The sequence below is a fragment of the Hippopotamus amphibius genome, chromosome 9, assembly GCF_030028045.1.
Source record: "Hippopotamus amphibius kiboko isolate mHipAmp2 chromosome 9, mHipAmp2.hap2, whole genome shotgun sequence".
Lineage (NCBI taxonomy): Eukaryota > Metazoa > Chordata > Mammalia > Artiodactyla > Hippopotamidae > Hippopotamus > Hippopotamus amphibius.
In genome coordinates, this window is record NC_080194.1 from 123,626,752 (window position 1) to 123,641,108 (window position 14,357).

The following is a 14,357-nucleotide window of genomic DNA, read 5'->3' on the forward strand; positions in this document are numbered from 1 at the left end:
CTGCTTTCATTGCATCCCAAATTTTTGATACGTTGTATTTCCATTTTCATTTAGTTTAAAATATTTAAAAATTTCTCTTGAGACTTCTTCTTTGATCCATTTGCTACTTAGATGTGTTGTTAAATCTCCAAAGATTTTGGGATTTTTCAGCCAACTTTGTTATTAACTTCTAGTTTAATCTCATTGTGATCTGAGAACGTAGTTTGTATGATTTCTATTCTTTTAAATTTGCTAAAGTGTGTTTCATGGCTCAGATGTGGTCTATCTTGGTGATGCTTCATGTAAGTTTGAAAAGAATGTGTATTCTGCTGTTGTTGGGTGAAATATTCTTTAAATGTTTATTGAAGTGCTGGAATTGAAGGTGAAGCTCGAGAGAGAATGGAGAGGGTGAGAATCACCCTGACAACTAAGATTAATGACAAGCATTATTTTTATTTAGCTTTATAATATTCCACACTATTTATCCAACCATTTAGGTTGTTTCTAACTTTTCAGCATTATGATATTGTGATATTTCCCTGTACACAGAAGATAAATTGCTCGGTCAAGAAGTAATAATTTAACATTCTTGTCAAGAGTAAATGGATGCCGCTCTCACCCTTCTGCCAAGCCAAACATTTACACACACACACACCACACACACACAGTAAATGGATGCCACTCTCATCCCTCTTCTGCCAAGCCAAACATTTATACACACACACACCCTGCTCATTTAATGTACCTAAAATGGTATCTTGTTCTTTCAATATATACTTCTTAGGTTTCTATTAAGGCTGAACGTTCTTTCATCTATTTCTTTTAGCCACTCACGTTTATCTGAAGATTATCTGTTCATGTCTTCCTGTTACTGGAACATCCTCTTGCTGCTCCCTTCCTCCCCGATCTCATCCTTCTGGTCTCAGTTTAAATGCCACTTCCCCAGAGTCATTCCTGGGAAAATCTGCTGTTATCACTCCTAGCAGCCTTTCCTTCTAGCACTTGTCAGTGTGTAGCTACATACCTGTTTTTGAGATTTACTGAATTTCTGTCCCTGCCAGCACGCCATGCCCCAGGAAACTCCACGGGTGTGTTGCTCCCCATTATAACCCAGGACCTGGTGCTGAGGCTTTAGGGTATGTGTGCTTTAGATTTGCAGCTGCTGTAGGAATAGGATCTTTGGGCCTTCATATTTTCTAACTGGCCTTTGCTGCTCTATTGGAAAACCATTTGTTGTTGTGTTTACTTCTTCTCATTAATTGCTGTTGGGGCCCCTTTTGAGCACTTACTTGTTGCCTAACGGCTTCTCAGTGTGCTTCTGGGGATCTTGATCCTTTGTGCTCTACAGGCGGGGCACAGAAGGCACTTGCTGGGTGTGGGGAGGGGGTTTGGGTCATGGGAGGATCACCAGCCCAAACATCTTGGGGACCTTGTGGCCCGACCCTTAGGCAGGGAACAGGACCATCTTGCCCCCGGGACCTCACCCTCTCCTGTCACTGCCCAACAGCCATTTAGCCTTTTTAAGTTTTCTGGGTATGCAGCTGGGTCCCTCAGCATGATAACTGTGTGGACCCCAGCCAGACTTGCAAAGCAATAACAAAATAACATTGGCAGCTAGGTTTGTCCCTTATTTTAAAGGGTACAGTAGGCTTGAAATACAACATCAATAAAGGCCTGTTTTACTGTGGCTTTTAAGTGTTGGGGTTTCTTTTTCTACCTTTAATTAGGACTCAGGAATGAATTGTATCATAAAATATCCTTCTTTTAGCATGCTTTGTACCACAATAAAGCTTAGAACCACATATTTTAAAAGTAACAACAAGAAAGAGCAATAGACATAAAGGAAGAAACAAAACTAATATTTGCAGATGGTATAATTTTTAACTATAAATTTTAACAGAACTGAGAAATGACTGAACATTACATTCAGAGAAGTGGCTAGTTTTGCAAATATATAATTAAAAATAACTTTCCTGTGTAAGAGCAATAACCAACTAGAAAAATATAATGAAAAAAACTATTTACAATAACAAAATTGTGAAGAACTTCCATGAAGAAAATTAGAAAAACTTACTCAGGAATATTCTAATCAATGAAAAAGTATGTTTCTGGATGGGAAACAAAATTTGTAAAGGTAATTTTCCAATAGTATTGATATATAGGATTTAACCTATTCCAATCAAAATACCAATGTAAAACCTTAGGAAATCTAAGAACGGCAAGGTTGATCAAGAATCCATAAAATGACACACCACAGGATCAGTCCCATGAAGGCACCACTGGCCTTGCCTCTGGCAGACAAGTCAGGAAAGCCTGGGTATCAGGAGGCCAAAGAGAACAAATATCCACTACAATGAGGACACTGGAACCCTGTCTCCTGAGGGGTAATGGGAGCTAGCCACTGGAGACATAATTTCTAAAAGTAAAAACATTTTGTTTGTGAGGTAGTGACCACCCATTGCCAAAGGTCTAAAGGGAATTAAGCATATGGGAAGGTTACAGACCAGCCATGGATCCAAGCCAGTGTCTTCCTCCTCCTCTGCAGGCCCTTGGGGTCTCCCTCCTAGCAGGTTTTCTTCTTGACTCAATAGAGGGGCAAGATTCTAAAGAGCTTTTCCAGGAGCGGAGCTGGGTGGCCAGGCCTGAGCGAACCAAACTTCTTTTGGCAAGGGAAAGGCATGAGAGAGCTGTTTGAGCAACTAACAGCTGAACAAAATAGAGTAAGAACAGTAGACACTTTTAAATTACACTGTGAAAAGGATTTCTGTAAAACAGTCACTTTTCACCACAAGCTGCAAATGTTATTGAAATTGATTGTTAGTTTAGATCACATACAAATGACAGAGTAAGTCTTTGACATTCACTTGCTGTATTTTCCTATATTCCAAAGTAAACAATCCCTTTAACTCTCAAGCTTAAGGGTATCCTTAGAGGGTTATATGAGTTGCTAATAGAAGCTGTTGACCTAAGTCAGTAGTTGGTTCTTCCAAGGGAACAGAGTTCCAGATGAGGACCTTTACATTATTTCTCAAGTGTGAATTCCTATGTGGGGGAAAAACTGGATATACTTTCAGTACACTTGTTACTCGTCACCTTGCAGGTAAGCAGCCCCCAGACTCATATTTCAAAGCCATTTTAGGGAAAGGGATCTGTGATCTGTACATCCTTGTATAAGTTCACAAAAGCTCCTTAGTCCAAAAAGCCTGGTTGCTAACTGAGGTATAGCCCTTGAGGATGGTTTTTTTTCCCCTGTGAATTTTCTAAAAACTTGAGGTTTCAGCAAACATGGGTATTTATCCAATTTTGGCTATAATGAGGTTTTCTTATCTGTATCTTTTCAGATAGCCTGGGAATTCAGAATTCCTTACAGAGTATTTCAGGTTGAGGCAGGACCATCAGACCTTTCCCAATCCCACTTCTGTCTTTGGGTCTTACATGCTGAGTGGATTTTTTCATGCCGGGTACAGTTTGACAGCCGACCAAACCTTCTCCCACACTTTTTACAACCATATGGCCTCTCAGCCTCGTGACTCTGCAGATGAATCACAAATTCTTTGTTTCCTGGGAAGGTTTTCCCACATTCTGGACACTTAAATATCTTCTCCCTTATATGGATTCCTTCATGGCGACTCCGATGAGAATTCTGACGAAAGTTTTTCCCACACTGAGAACATGAATAAGGTTTCTCTCCTGTATGAATTCGCTCATGTTTATTAAGGTTTGTTTTATGATTGAAGCTTTTCCCACAGTGACTACAATCATAGGGTTTTTCTCCAGTGTGAGTCCTCTGGTGGGAAATAAGGTAAGAACTTTCATTAAATTGTTTCCCGCACAGTGGACAAGTATACCATCTTCTTGTTCTCCTATTTCTGGTAAGTGCGATAACGTTGATATCCACATATTTTGAGAGTTCCTCTAATGGAGTATCATTTTCGATGGTGACTAAAAGATTTCTCATTTTCCTTTCCTTTGGAATGGATCCATTTAGTCTTTCTTCTTTTTGGCAATCTGGAGGTTGCTCAGAGACCACAGAACAATCCATTTCATCACAATTTGGAGACTTTTCTCTGTGATCTTCATTCTCTACAGGTTCCTTCTGAAGATCTTCACCCTCAGGATTACTGTTACTGACTGTTGAAACAGAGAGAGAATTTAATAACTCTCGAGGGATATGATACCAGGCAGGAAAAAACAAGTCAGATTTCTCATGAAACAATAACCCTGAAAGTCAGAAATCTGAGGACTGGCATGTAACTGCCATCAGCACTCTTCCACCCTTATCAAGGGTGGGATATATGACTAATAAATTTTTCTGTACCCTACAGTGCAAGCACACACTCCTCTTTTTACTTTTCTTTAAAAACTGGAATGAGTGGGACTACACTGAAAGATTTCATTTGTTTGTTTTCTGAATAAGCACCAACTACTCACTTAACAAGTCATACTGACCTTATATTCTGTGTAGAGCACTGAGTTAATAAGGACCAGGGGATGAAGGACACAAATACTAAAGGGTACTACCTGTAATCCTTAGGAGGCTAGTAAATGAATGGTAAGATGAGTCACTTCCAGGTTTCCACTACATTAAATATTACAGTATTTTTATAGTATTAGATAATATTAGAATATTCAAAATAGTGAAAAACTGGAAAAAATTTAAAAGACCACAACTAAAGGAGGCATAGTATATTCACACAATGGATTATTATCTGGACATTAAAGGATTACTACAATTGATAAAATGAAACTATGGTAGAAGTCAACAGTTGTCATTTTGGGGAGGAAGGAGAGTAGTGACTGAGCAGGGGGCATAACAGGGATTTCTAGGGTATTAGGAATAATCAGTTTTGGGTGTGGTTAGACAAATGTGAAAACCTGAGCTGTACACTTAGGATCTGTACACTTTTCTGCATTTGTATTTCCCAAAAAAGTCTGTGTAAAATAAGATTATAAAGACTAGGTAACAAAGTGGAAAAAAAAAAAGTATGCTGTGAATGGGTGACATGACAAGGGACTTGGCTGACTCTGGGCAACTTACTGAGAGTAACGTAAAGGATTAAATCAACCACTTAGATAATGTGACCAATCCTGAAGCTAAAATAGAGTCTCTGCTGGATTTAGCAGTTTCACACCAATAGATTTTTTTCTTTTAAATTATTTAACTATTCCCTTAGGATAATGAAAATGCTGGGTCAAAGCACATGCCAGTTTTTATCACAGCTCTTGATATGAACTGCCATACTGCTTTCCAAAGAAGCTGTACAGATTTCAATACAGCCATCATCATGTAGCTATCTATTTTACCTAATCTTGCCAACAGTAGATATAATGGGTATAAAATGGTTTCTCATTGTAGCTTTATTTTGCACTTTGATTACTACAAAATAGTAATTTATCTATTGGACTGAGACTTTTATAAATTTAAATAAGTTTTATATACTGCAAATCTTAATCTCTTTATCAATCACTACTGATATATTTTTTAATTGAAGTCTTCCTCTATAATAACCCCACAACTTAAAACCAGAAAAAAAAAATCAGTCTTTTAAAATCTGATAAGTTTCTTTTGTTTCCTGGCCATTCTTTTATGACTTATTTTTACAATTAACTCTAATACATTTGGAATTTAGTATCACACTGTTGTTGTTTGTAACATGTCTAATACTGGTAGAATCAGTCAGAACATCCACTTCTACCTTTTCACAAATTTGATTGAATGTATTTACAGTCAAATCAATTTCCATGATTTTAGTTTTCCCATTTACACCTGTTTCTCTCCAATATTTAAAAATCTATTTACCGATAAAACATCTCTCTAGTTTACTCTTATTTTATTGTCATTCTGAATGAGAGCTCTCATTATTTTGTGTTTATTTCAGAATGCTATTGATTGTTAAATATTTATTCCTGTTGACCTACTTTAAAACTATTAAATATAATAATGTTTTAGTTGATCCTTTTAGATTTTCTAAGTACAAATCATATTTTGGTTCCCTCTCCAATATTCATTCTTAACTTCTTTTTTCTTACCTTCTTGCTTTAGAAAATTAGTTAATGATATTAATAGTGATAGAAGGTTTCTTTATTCTCCATTTTAAGGAATTACCATCAGTGTTTATGAATGGTTATAAACATTAGGTTATATTAAAGAGCTAAATACATGTTTTGAGAACAATTAGTTGAAAGTCATACGATTTTTCTTACTTTTCTGAAAGGGTCAATGAAAATACAGTTGACTCTTCAACAACACAAGTTTGAACTGCAAAAGTTCACTTATACGCAGAATTTTTTCAACAGTAAGTACTACAGTACTACACAATCCAAGCTTGGTTGAATCTGCAGATGTGGAACCACGGATATAGAGGAACAGCGGGTATGGGGGCTGCCTGTCAATTATACATAGATTTTTGACTGCTGGGAGGGTCAGCACCCCTCACTGCTGTGTTGTTCATGGGAAACTATATTTTACATTCCTTTATTGTACTAACTTTAAAAATAAAAGAATTTTAGTAGCTAATATATTTATATGGCTCAAAAATCAAAATATGAAAAAGTATACACTGAGAAGCCTTACTGTCATCCCTGTCCCTATCCATTATATTCATTCCCCAGACAGTAGCAGTTTTTATTAATTTTGTTTTTCCATTGTTTCTTTAAGAATACATTTTCTTTTTCTCTCCCTTTCTTAAGTAAGAGGTAGCACAATATGTATATTTCTGCTGCTTGCCTAACTTCAATCACTATATTCTAGTGCACAGAGATTATCATGGTATGATGAGTGGAAACGTACCATATTCAACCAGCCCCCTGCAGAAACACTTGGATTGTTTTCAGCCTTGTGTTTTTACAAACAATACCACAATGAATAAACCTCGTTTGTACATTATTCTGAATCTGTGCTATTGCTGTTATCTATAATTCAGATTCCCAGAAGTGGGTCTGCTAGATCAAAAGGTAAATGCATCTGTAATATGGGTAATTACAGAGTCTCAAAATTGGGACTGTACTATTCTGCATGCCCACCAGCAATATACCTGTCTCCCAACAACCTCACCACCAATGTGTTAAGTTTCGGATTTCTATAAATCTGATAGATTTTTTAAAAAAAGGTAACTCAGTAAAGGTTTTACTTGCATTTCTAATTTTGAGTGAGGCTGGAGATCTTTTCATGTATTTTAGAGTAATTTGTATTTCTGAGAAAATCTGTTGATCTTTCTCTTCCCAATTTCTAGAAATTCTTAATAAATTAGGAAGATTAGGCTTTTGTCTAAGTTGCAAATATTTACCTCCAATTTACTGCATTTTATTTGCTCATATATTTGTTTTTTATTTTGTTATACAGAAATTTTAAAATTTTTATGTATTTATTGATCTTTTCTTTCAAGACTTCTGGATTTTTAAGTTTTAATTAGAAAAGTTTTCCTATCCCATGGTTATAAAGGAATTTACCCTTTGATCCATTTGGAGTTCTTCTTGGTGTGCAAAGTAAGGTATTGATCACCAAATGGCTACTAAGTTGTCACAACACCTTTTGTCAAAAATCCCTCTTTACCTTGCTGTTTGGAGATTCCAACTTTATCACAAACTAAATCCTCATGTGTATTTGAAGCTATTTCTGGACTTCTTATTCCATCCCATTGGTCTATTTAGTCGCATGCCAATACTATATACTGTTTTCATGACAGGCTTTAGAAGCTGCTTTAACACCTGATAGGGCTAGAAGGAAGCTGCCCCACTGCTCTTCTTTTCAGTTTTCCCAGTTACTTGTAGTTATTTTTTCCAATTGAATTTGAGATCAGACTGCCTATAGTTCCAGGGGAAAAATCCTATTGGTTCTGTTAAAGGGATTACATTGAATTCATAAATCAATTTGGGAGAACTCTGACTTTTTTATATTAAATCTTCCCCACCAGGAACATACTTCTTTCCATTCATTCAAATCTACTTCTGTGTCCTTTAGAAGTGTTTTAAAGTTTTCCTTATAATTTTTGCATATTTCTTAAGTTTATTCCTAGGTGTTTAATCTTTTTTGTTCCTACTGTATATCTTCTAAATGATTGTTTGCATAAATGATTTCCATATAATAATTTTACACCCCATTGCATTACTAAATGCACTTATTATTATTTTTTTTGCACTTATTATTTGTAGTAAGTTTTCAGACATTCTCTAGGATTTTCCAGCTACATAATTATGTCATATGTAAATAGATATAATTTTATCTTTCTCTTAAGTTCTTATAATACATCTAATTTCCTTCTTACTTAACTGCACTGGCTAACATCTGAAACAAAATATTAAATACGAGAGTGAGTCAAAAATTATCCACACTCCGGTTGTATTAAAACGTCTATAAATTCTACAGCCAGAGTGCAGATAATTTTTGACCACCCTCGTAGCAGCAGTGATAGTGGGCTTCACTACTGTATTCCTAATTCTAGTGGGAATGCCTCCCAGTGTTTCCCATTAAAGATGATGCTGGCTGAAAAGATATGTAGCCCATTAAGGAAGTATCCATTAGTTACAATTTTGTTAAGTGTTCTTATGGAGAAGGGGTTTGTATTTTCTCAAGTATCTTTTCAGTAACTATGAAACAATCATAGGATTTTTCTCCTTTTTATTTTTAAGATGGATAGACGTATAACAAATAGACTTTCTATGCCTAAGTCATTTTTGTATTCCTGGAATAAATCTTATTTGGTCATTGCAATTTTCATCAGGTTGTGATATCTTTGTTACGCTAATGTCATAAAAGGAATCCGGAAGTTTTCCTTCTTTTTCTATACTCTGAAAGTTCTCATAGTATTTGAATTGTCAAATTTTTAAAGATTTACAAGAATTTTCTGTGAAACTAAGGCTGGTCCTTTTTCTTGTGTGTGGGACTAGTTTTTTGACAATTTCAGTTTCCTCTATGGAAACTGGTTTATCTATTTGTGTGTAAATCTTTCTACTTATTATTAGTTCCTCATTTTTTCTATTTTTAACTTATTGATTTCTAAGTTTGTATTTATTCATATTTTATTCCTGTTTTCCCTTGTTTTCCTCACTTTGAGTCAGAGGCTTAATTAATTTTTGTAAAAACATGTTTTTACATTCCTGAATATTCTTCTGAGTACCACTTTAGATTATACCATAGATTCTGATACACAGTGTTTTCTAGAAAAATTATGTGATTTTAATTTGTATTTCTCCTTTGACCCAAAGTTACTTAATAGTTTTAAAATTTACTGATAGAAGGAAATTTTTTCCCTTGGTTTCATTATTAATTTCTGGTTGTATTGCATTGTGATAGATACTAATGTATAATTTCTACTCTTTCAACTCTACTGAGTCTTTGTCGCATAGTATGTAGTCAATATGTATCAATCTTGGAAAGGTATATCCTCTTACCATAGTAGAGGGCAGATATAACTGTAAGAACTATCTCACTGAGAATTTAAGTGTTCTACCTTTCTGATTGTTTTCATGTGGTGCATTTGGACTGAAATACAAATTCTGTCTTCCTCTGTCAAGGGCTCTCCTTTTGATTCCTGTCCCCACAAGGTTCATTCCCTTACACTTTTCCCTTTGCAAACCGACCAAATGTTACTATTTCAACTATCAGCAAAATGCTGATGACTCCCAAATCTCTACATCCTTACATCTGACCTCCAATCCCCAATGTCCAAGTGTCCAGAGGATAACCTCATTTTATTTCCTGTTATGGACTGAATCTCATCTACAATCAAATCTGTCTTCTTCCAAACTCTGCTCCTGGGTCCAAATCCTGCTTTGACCTTATCATAGCTGTTTACAGCAGTAACTTAGAAGCTCTTAGAGGGTAAGAATGGAGCATTGTATATATTTTTAATCTCCTGAATATCAACTCTAAAACAACCCTGCTGGGAAAAATATCATTTATTAAATGTTGGTGAATGACTCTAAGCTTAAATCATCAGCTGCAGGATATGAGCAAGGAAGGGGAAAAGAGAGGGTTAGGATTGGGTCTCAGGCCTTTTTAAAGTGCAGGGCCAAAGTGTTCCTGGAGTTGGCAACATACCCACCAGTCAGTCCCCAAAATAAATGCTAGCTTTACCTAAGACTCAGGAAAAACTCAGTGTTATAAACCTGATATATTTATACTTTTTCCTAAAATAAATAAAATATTACATATAATAATCTAAGGGAAATTAACCAGGCCTATTATGTACCACCACCCCAACCATATAGTATAAGACAAGCTACAGAGTTAAGTAATCATTATGGATTTCTGTCACCCCAGGCAACTCACAAAACCCACTGCTCCATTTCAGCCTCAGAACCAGTCTTGAAGGCAAGGTAAAAAGTGTCAGGCACTCAGCAAAATGATTTTTAAGGGCCCCTGGCTCTAGGGTAGCAGTATATTTCTAGAGAAAAACTGAAGCATCTCTAAGCAGCTTACAGAGAAGCTGCTGCCAGATGAGTTCATATGTAGCACTGAGGACACTTGTTAACCAGTACTGGGAAATGAGTACAAATGAAGAAGGCTTCATTCATCAGCCATATAGGAAATTCACTGGCGAAATTTATGAAAAATGCAGCAAGGACGCAGTACTGTACTGGGCCAAGACTGTAAGCTCTGGTGTTAGATTCCCTGAGTCCAAATCCCTGCTCTACTACCTACTGCTGTGGGACCTTTAGCAAATTTCTTAACTTTTCTCTGCTTCAGTTCCATCATCTATAAACTAATAATGATTCCTACAGCCCACAGTACTATCATGAGAATTACATGAGATGATAAACGCATGCACAGTAGTTAGAGCAGTGTCTAGCACATATTGGCACACAAGTGCTTAATATATGCTAGATGTTATTTTCATCAAAGGTGGGATATGTTTTCTCTTACACTAGTAGGCTTCACAGCTATTGAACATCAAAAAGAAAAAAAAAAGACTTAAAAGAATTAGTCACGTGTGCAATAAAAACACTGATGTAAAATATATCCATTGAGAGAACAGCACTGGATGCAGAGATTCAGAAATAGTATACTTGCATTTGCTATCTGTTTAAATATTTGCTGTTAGTATATCAGCGTCAGGTCTTGCTTACCAAGAGAAGTCCCCTCCACCCTTACTGCTCCCAAGCTACAAGGAAAATGGCCACTCACAGCTGGAGAAGGCTCTGCCACATGGAATAAAACATGCACATGAACATGGACTTAGCACGTGTGAACAGTGTCTCAAAAAACTCTGAGGTGAAATAGAACATGCTTTTCCCACAGCCTTCAATCTGAACATACAAGGGACTTGATTTCTTACCCAATAACATCATCTCCCCAATATTGTCTTCTTCCATCTCTGAGGTGGGCTCCTGAGCAGGATCCAGGCTTACACATTCTTCTTGAGAGTGAAATACATTCAAATCCTCAAAGACCACCAGCTGCTAAAAGAGCAATAGGCCCCCCTCCTCTTAGTAACAGAGGTTCCTTGACAGCCCTGCTGTTAAGAAACACTGAGATCAGGGAAGAGATGGCAAAAGGGATCTGTAAGTCCCAGGCAGACAGTAAAGCCAGGCTGAGAGAGGAGCCAGAGGAAAAAAGACAGCTGTCCAAGGAGGCAGTGAAGAATGAGCCCCATCTCCCTGCTGACTCCCAAATGGGTCTTTATACGTGGGAGGGCTGCAAGAGCAGAGAAGGTCATGCACTCAAAGAGTGAACAGGAAAACTGAACCAACCTCAGACTCAGCTTTCAAACACAGAGACACTGTCTCCTGTTTCTGCTGGATTCCTTCTCTGGGTAGAAGCTTCACTAAGGGACGAGGTTGCACTAGGGAAAGAGGAAGTTGTAGTTAATAAAAAAGTCAGTGATTCTAATATGGAGACTCTACCCACACCTTGAAGCCAGACTGTCCTTATTCCTTTGGTAGGTAACTCGTGGCTTTTTCTGCTCCTATGAGCCCAGTCAGAGGTCAAGCCACAAACCACAGGGTCTTGAACCTATATGGGGTCTCTTCATAATGAAAGGGACGATTCCCCTAAGCACCTTTTAAAATTCCCATTACTACTAAGGGGAAGGTTGGGGAAGGTAAAGTCTGAAGATGCCACCAGCAAGCACAAAAGTTAACGAAATTCCACATAAGCTAAAGTCAATTTAATAATTCATCCACATTTCTTAATCCTAAAAATATACACCCCACCCCTTTGTGTGGGTATGCACACTGCCTATTCTGTGGCTTTACATACACTTAGCAAACCACTCAAACTCCAGCTTGAGAAAAAAATACTCCCTGTCTCTGGCATGTTGACTTAATGGAATCAACTCCTTTTTTCGACACCCACCATCCTAACTTGGATTCATTCCTAACGTGGAAGCCTAGCTCAACCCCCAGTACCACCCTACCCCCTTCTCTTCTATTGAAATAGTATGTACTTCTTACCTCTGTTCTGAAGGTTTGAGCTCACATCCTTCACAATAACCAAGGTCTCCTTGACTTTCTGACTGGGCTGGACTAGGCTTGACTTGGGCAAGAAGGTGAGGAAGTGCTCTAGAACCAGCTGGTGAATGGTCTTGGGCCCACTAGTAGCATCTCGAAGTAGGTCTTGGCCCAGCTTGGAGTTGGGAGGAACTCTCAGTATAAAGGACCGCTTTGGCTTTGGGGGCATAGGAACCACTTTTGCAGCCATCGTGCCTTGAAATCATACACCACACTTGTTTCTGCTGAACTCTGAGAGCTACTTCTTACTGGAGGAAACCTGTCAGTCACGCTGCATATGAGAGAAACCATGGGTCAGGCTGGGGATGCCTGCACTCCAATATGTGCTTGGGTAGTGAGACCACATGAGATCTAAAGCGGAAAGGAAAGATAAGCTGCGATAGGGAACTCACAACTGAAAGGAAGATCCCTGAATCTGATACTCTTAGCAAGACCTGAAAGGAATATCCTGAGAATGAAAGCAGATGTGCGAACCTCAAGCGCCAAACAGAAGGGAGCAAAGACAACCATCAGAAGACCAAGGGCCATCCTCCTGAGAATGTGAAGTGCAAACTCCACTGTAAAGAACGCTGCAACTCATGCTGAAAAAAAACAATGCCCTAGAAGACTGGAAATCCAGGGTCCAATCCCGAGGGCATCTGTTTAGAAGTCAGGTTGGCCGCTGAATCTGGCCTCACTGCGCCCCTTGGACCGCCGGTCCCTCGGATGCCCTTCCGGGGGCAGCTGATGGCTCAAGGAGCAAACGCAAGGCCACAAGAGGTGTCTACATGTGTCCTACCGACTGCTTTCCGCCCTCAAAGTCCCATAAGAGCGACAGAGGACATCCCAGTAGGGCCCACCGGGCCAAGCCCACTCTGCAGCCTCTCCCCACTAACCAAAGGGCACCTTTACCGCGATGCCCAGCTGGCGGCATTACCTGGGGTGCGCTCCCGGCTGCCTATCCGGCCAGGCTCCCCCAGCAATAGACCTTGTTCCGCTCCTCAGAGGCCATCTCAGCCCAGCCTGGTTCCCGCCCTTCCGGAGTCCCTCACCTCTTGGGGTTCTGTCGCCCCTGGGCGCTCGCTGGGGACAGCCCAGAAACCCAGACTCGGGGAGAGACCGGGAAACTAGGCGCGAGAGGCCAAGCCCACCCCTCGCCCTTCGGAGTGTCCTCACAGGCAGCGGGCGACTATTGGTGTGAGCAGCCGTCAGTCAGAGAGGACGGCGGGGGCGCGGTGCCTTCTGGGAGGCCGGGTGCCTCAGCAGCCGTGACGTCACGCCCGGTACCTCATTTCCGGTGCGGAAGCTTGGTCTCCTCGCTTGGAGCGAGCAATCTGCGCTCGAGAAGGCGAGGCTCGAGGCAGGCTGGTGGAGCTCTTAGGCCGCAGGAAGGCCAGGTTGGTAGCAGCCGCGCTCCCTGCGGCTGTACCCGGGAGACCGAAAGCAGAAGGCTGGCTCCAGCCCGCCAAGACAGGTTGGCACCACTCCAGGTACGGACGGTCTCACTACAGGCGCTGCTGGGAAGTGTAGTTTGGCTCAAACAGCCAATGGGAGATCGCCAGGCGCAGCGGTTGGGACGGAGCAGGGCGGGGGCGGAGCAGGGCCGGGGCTCCACCGGAAGTGGGTTGTCCGGGGGACCGGAAGGTCTGTGCGAGGCAACTGCAGTTTCCCCTGAAGCATCCGGGGTCTATCAAAAAACTGAGGTGGCGGCGAGATAGTGGTACGTCATGGCTTCTGTCGGGTCTGGGGTCCTGTTACAGCCGTCCCTTCCGTCAGGGGCCGCCCTTCGGTCACAGCCGGGCGACACTCCTCTCCACTGTTTGCCAACTTCTACGCTGTGGTCTGGACCGGCCATCTTATTTTCTGAGGAATCCTAGTCCATCTCCGTTACGTCGTTAGCTCGTCTTTACTTTCTGCATTGTTCCCATACTCGGTTCATTCCCCAGTGA

At 39.9% G+C, this 14,357-nt stretch overlaps 1 protein-coding gene across 4 annotated transcripts; it reads right to left on the reverse strand.

The window, feature by feature from the left end:
• Window positions 1-1,838: 1,838 nt before the first annotated feature.
• ZNF200 (zinc finger protein 200) lies at window positions 1,839-13,645 on the reverse strand. 4 transcript variants are annotated; one of them, XM_057747366.1, is made up of 5 exons: window positions 13,461-13,645; window positions 12,373-12,700; window positions 11,671-11,762; window positions 11,256-11,379; window positions 1,839-4,110 (listed from the first exon to the last, which is right to left on the reverse strand). In XM_057747366.1, the coding sequence occupies exons 2-5, from the start codon at window positions 12,617-12,619 to the stop codon at window positions 3,356-3,358; spliced, it is 1,218 nt and encodes a 405-aa protein (XP_057603349.1). In that variant the 5' UTR covers window positions 12,620-12,700; window positions 13,461-13,645; the 3' UTR covers window positions 1,839-3,355. The 4 variants fall into 4 exon arrangements, with proteins under 4 accessions (XP_057603349.1, XP_057603350.1, XP_057603348.1 ...); XM_057747367.1 differs by having other exon boundaries at window positions 11,256-11,376; window positions 13,346-13,645; XM_057747365.1 differs by having other exon boundaries at window positions 13,346-13,645.
• Between the last annotated feature and the right edge of the window lie 712 nt (window positions 13,646-14,357).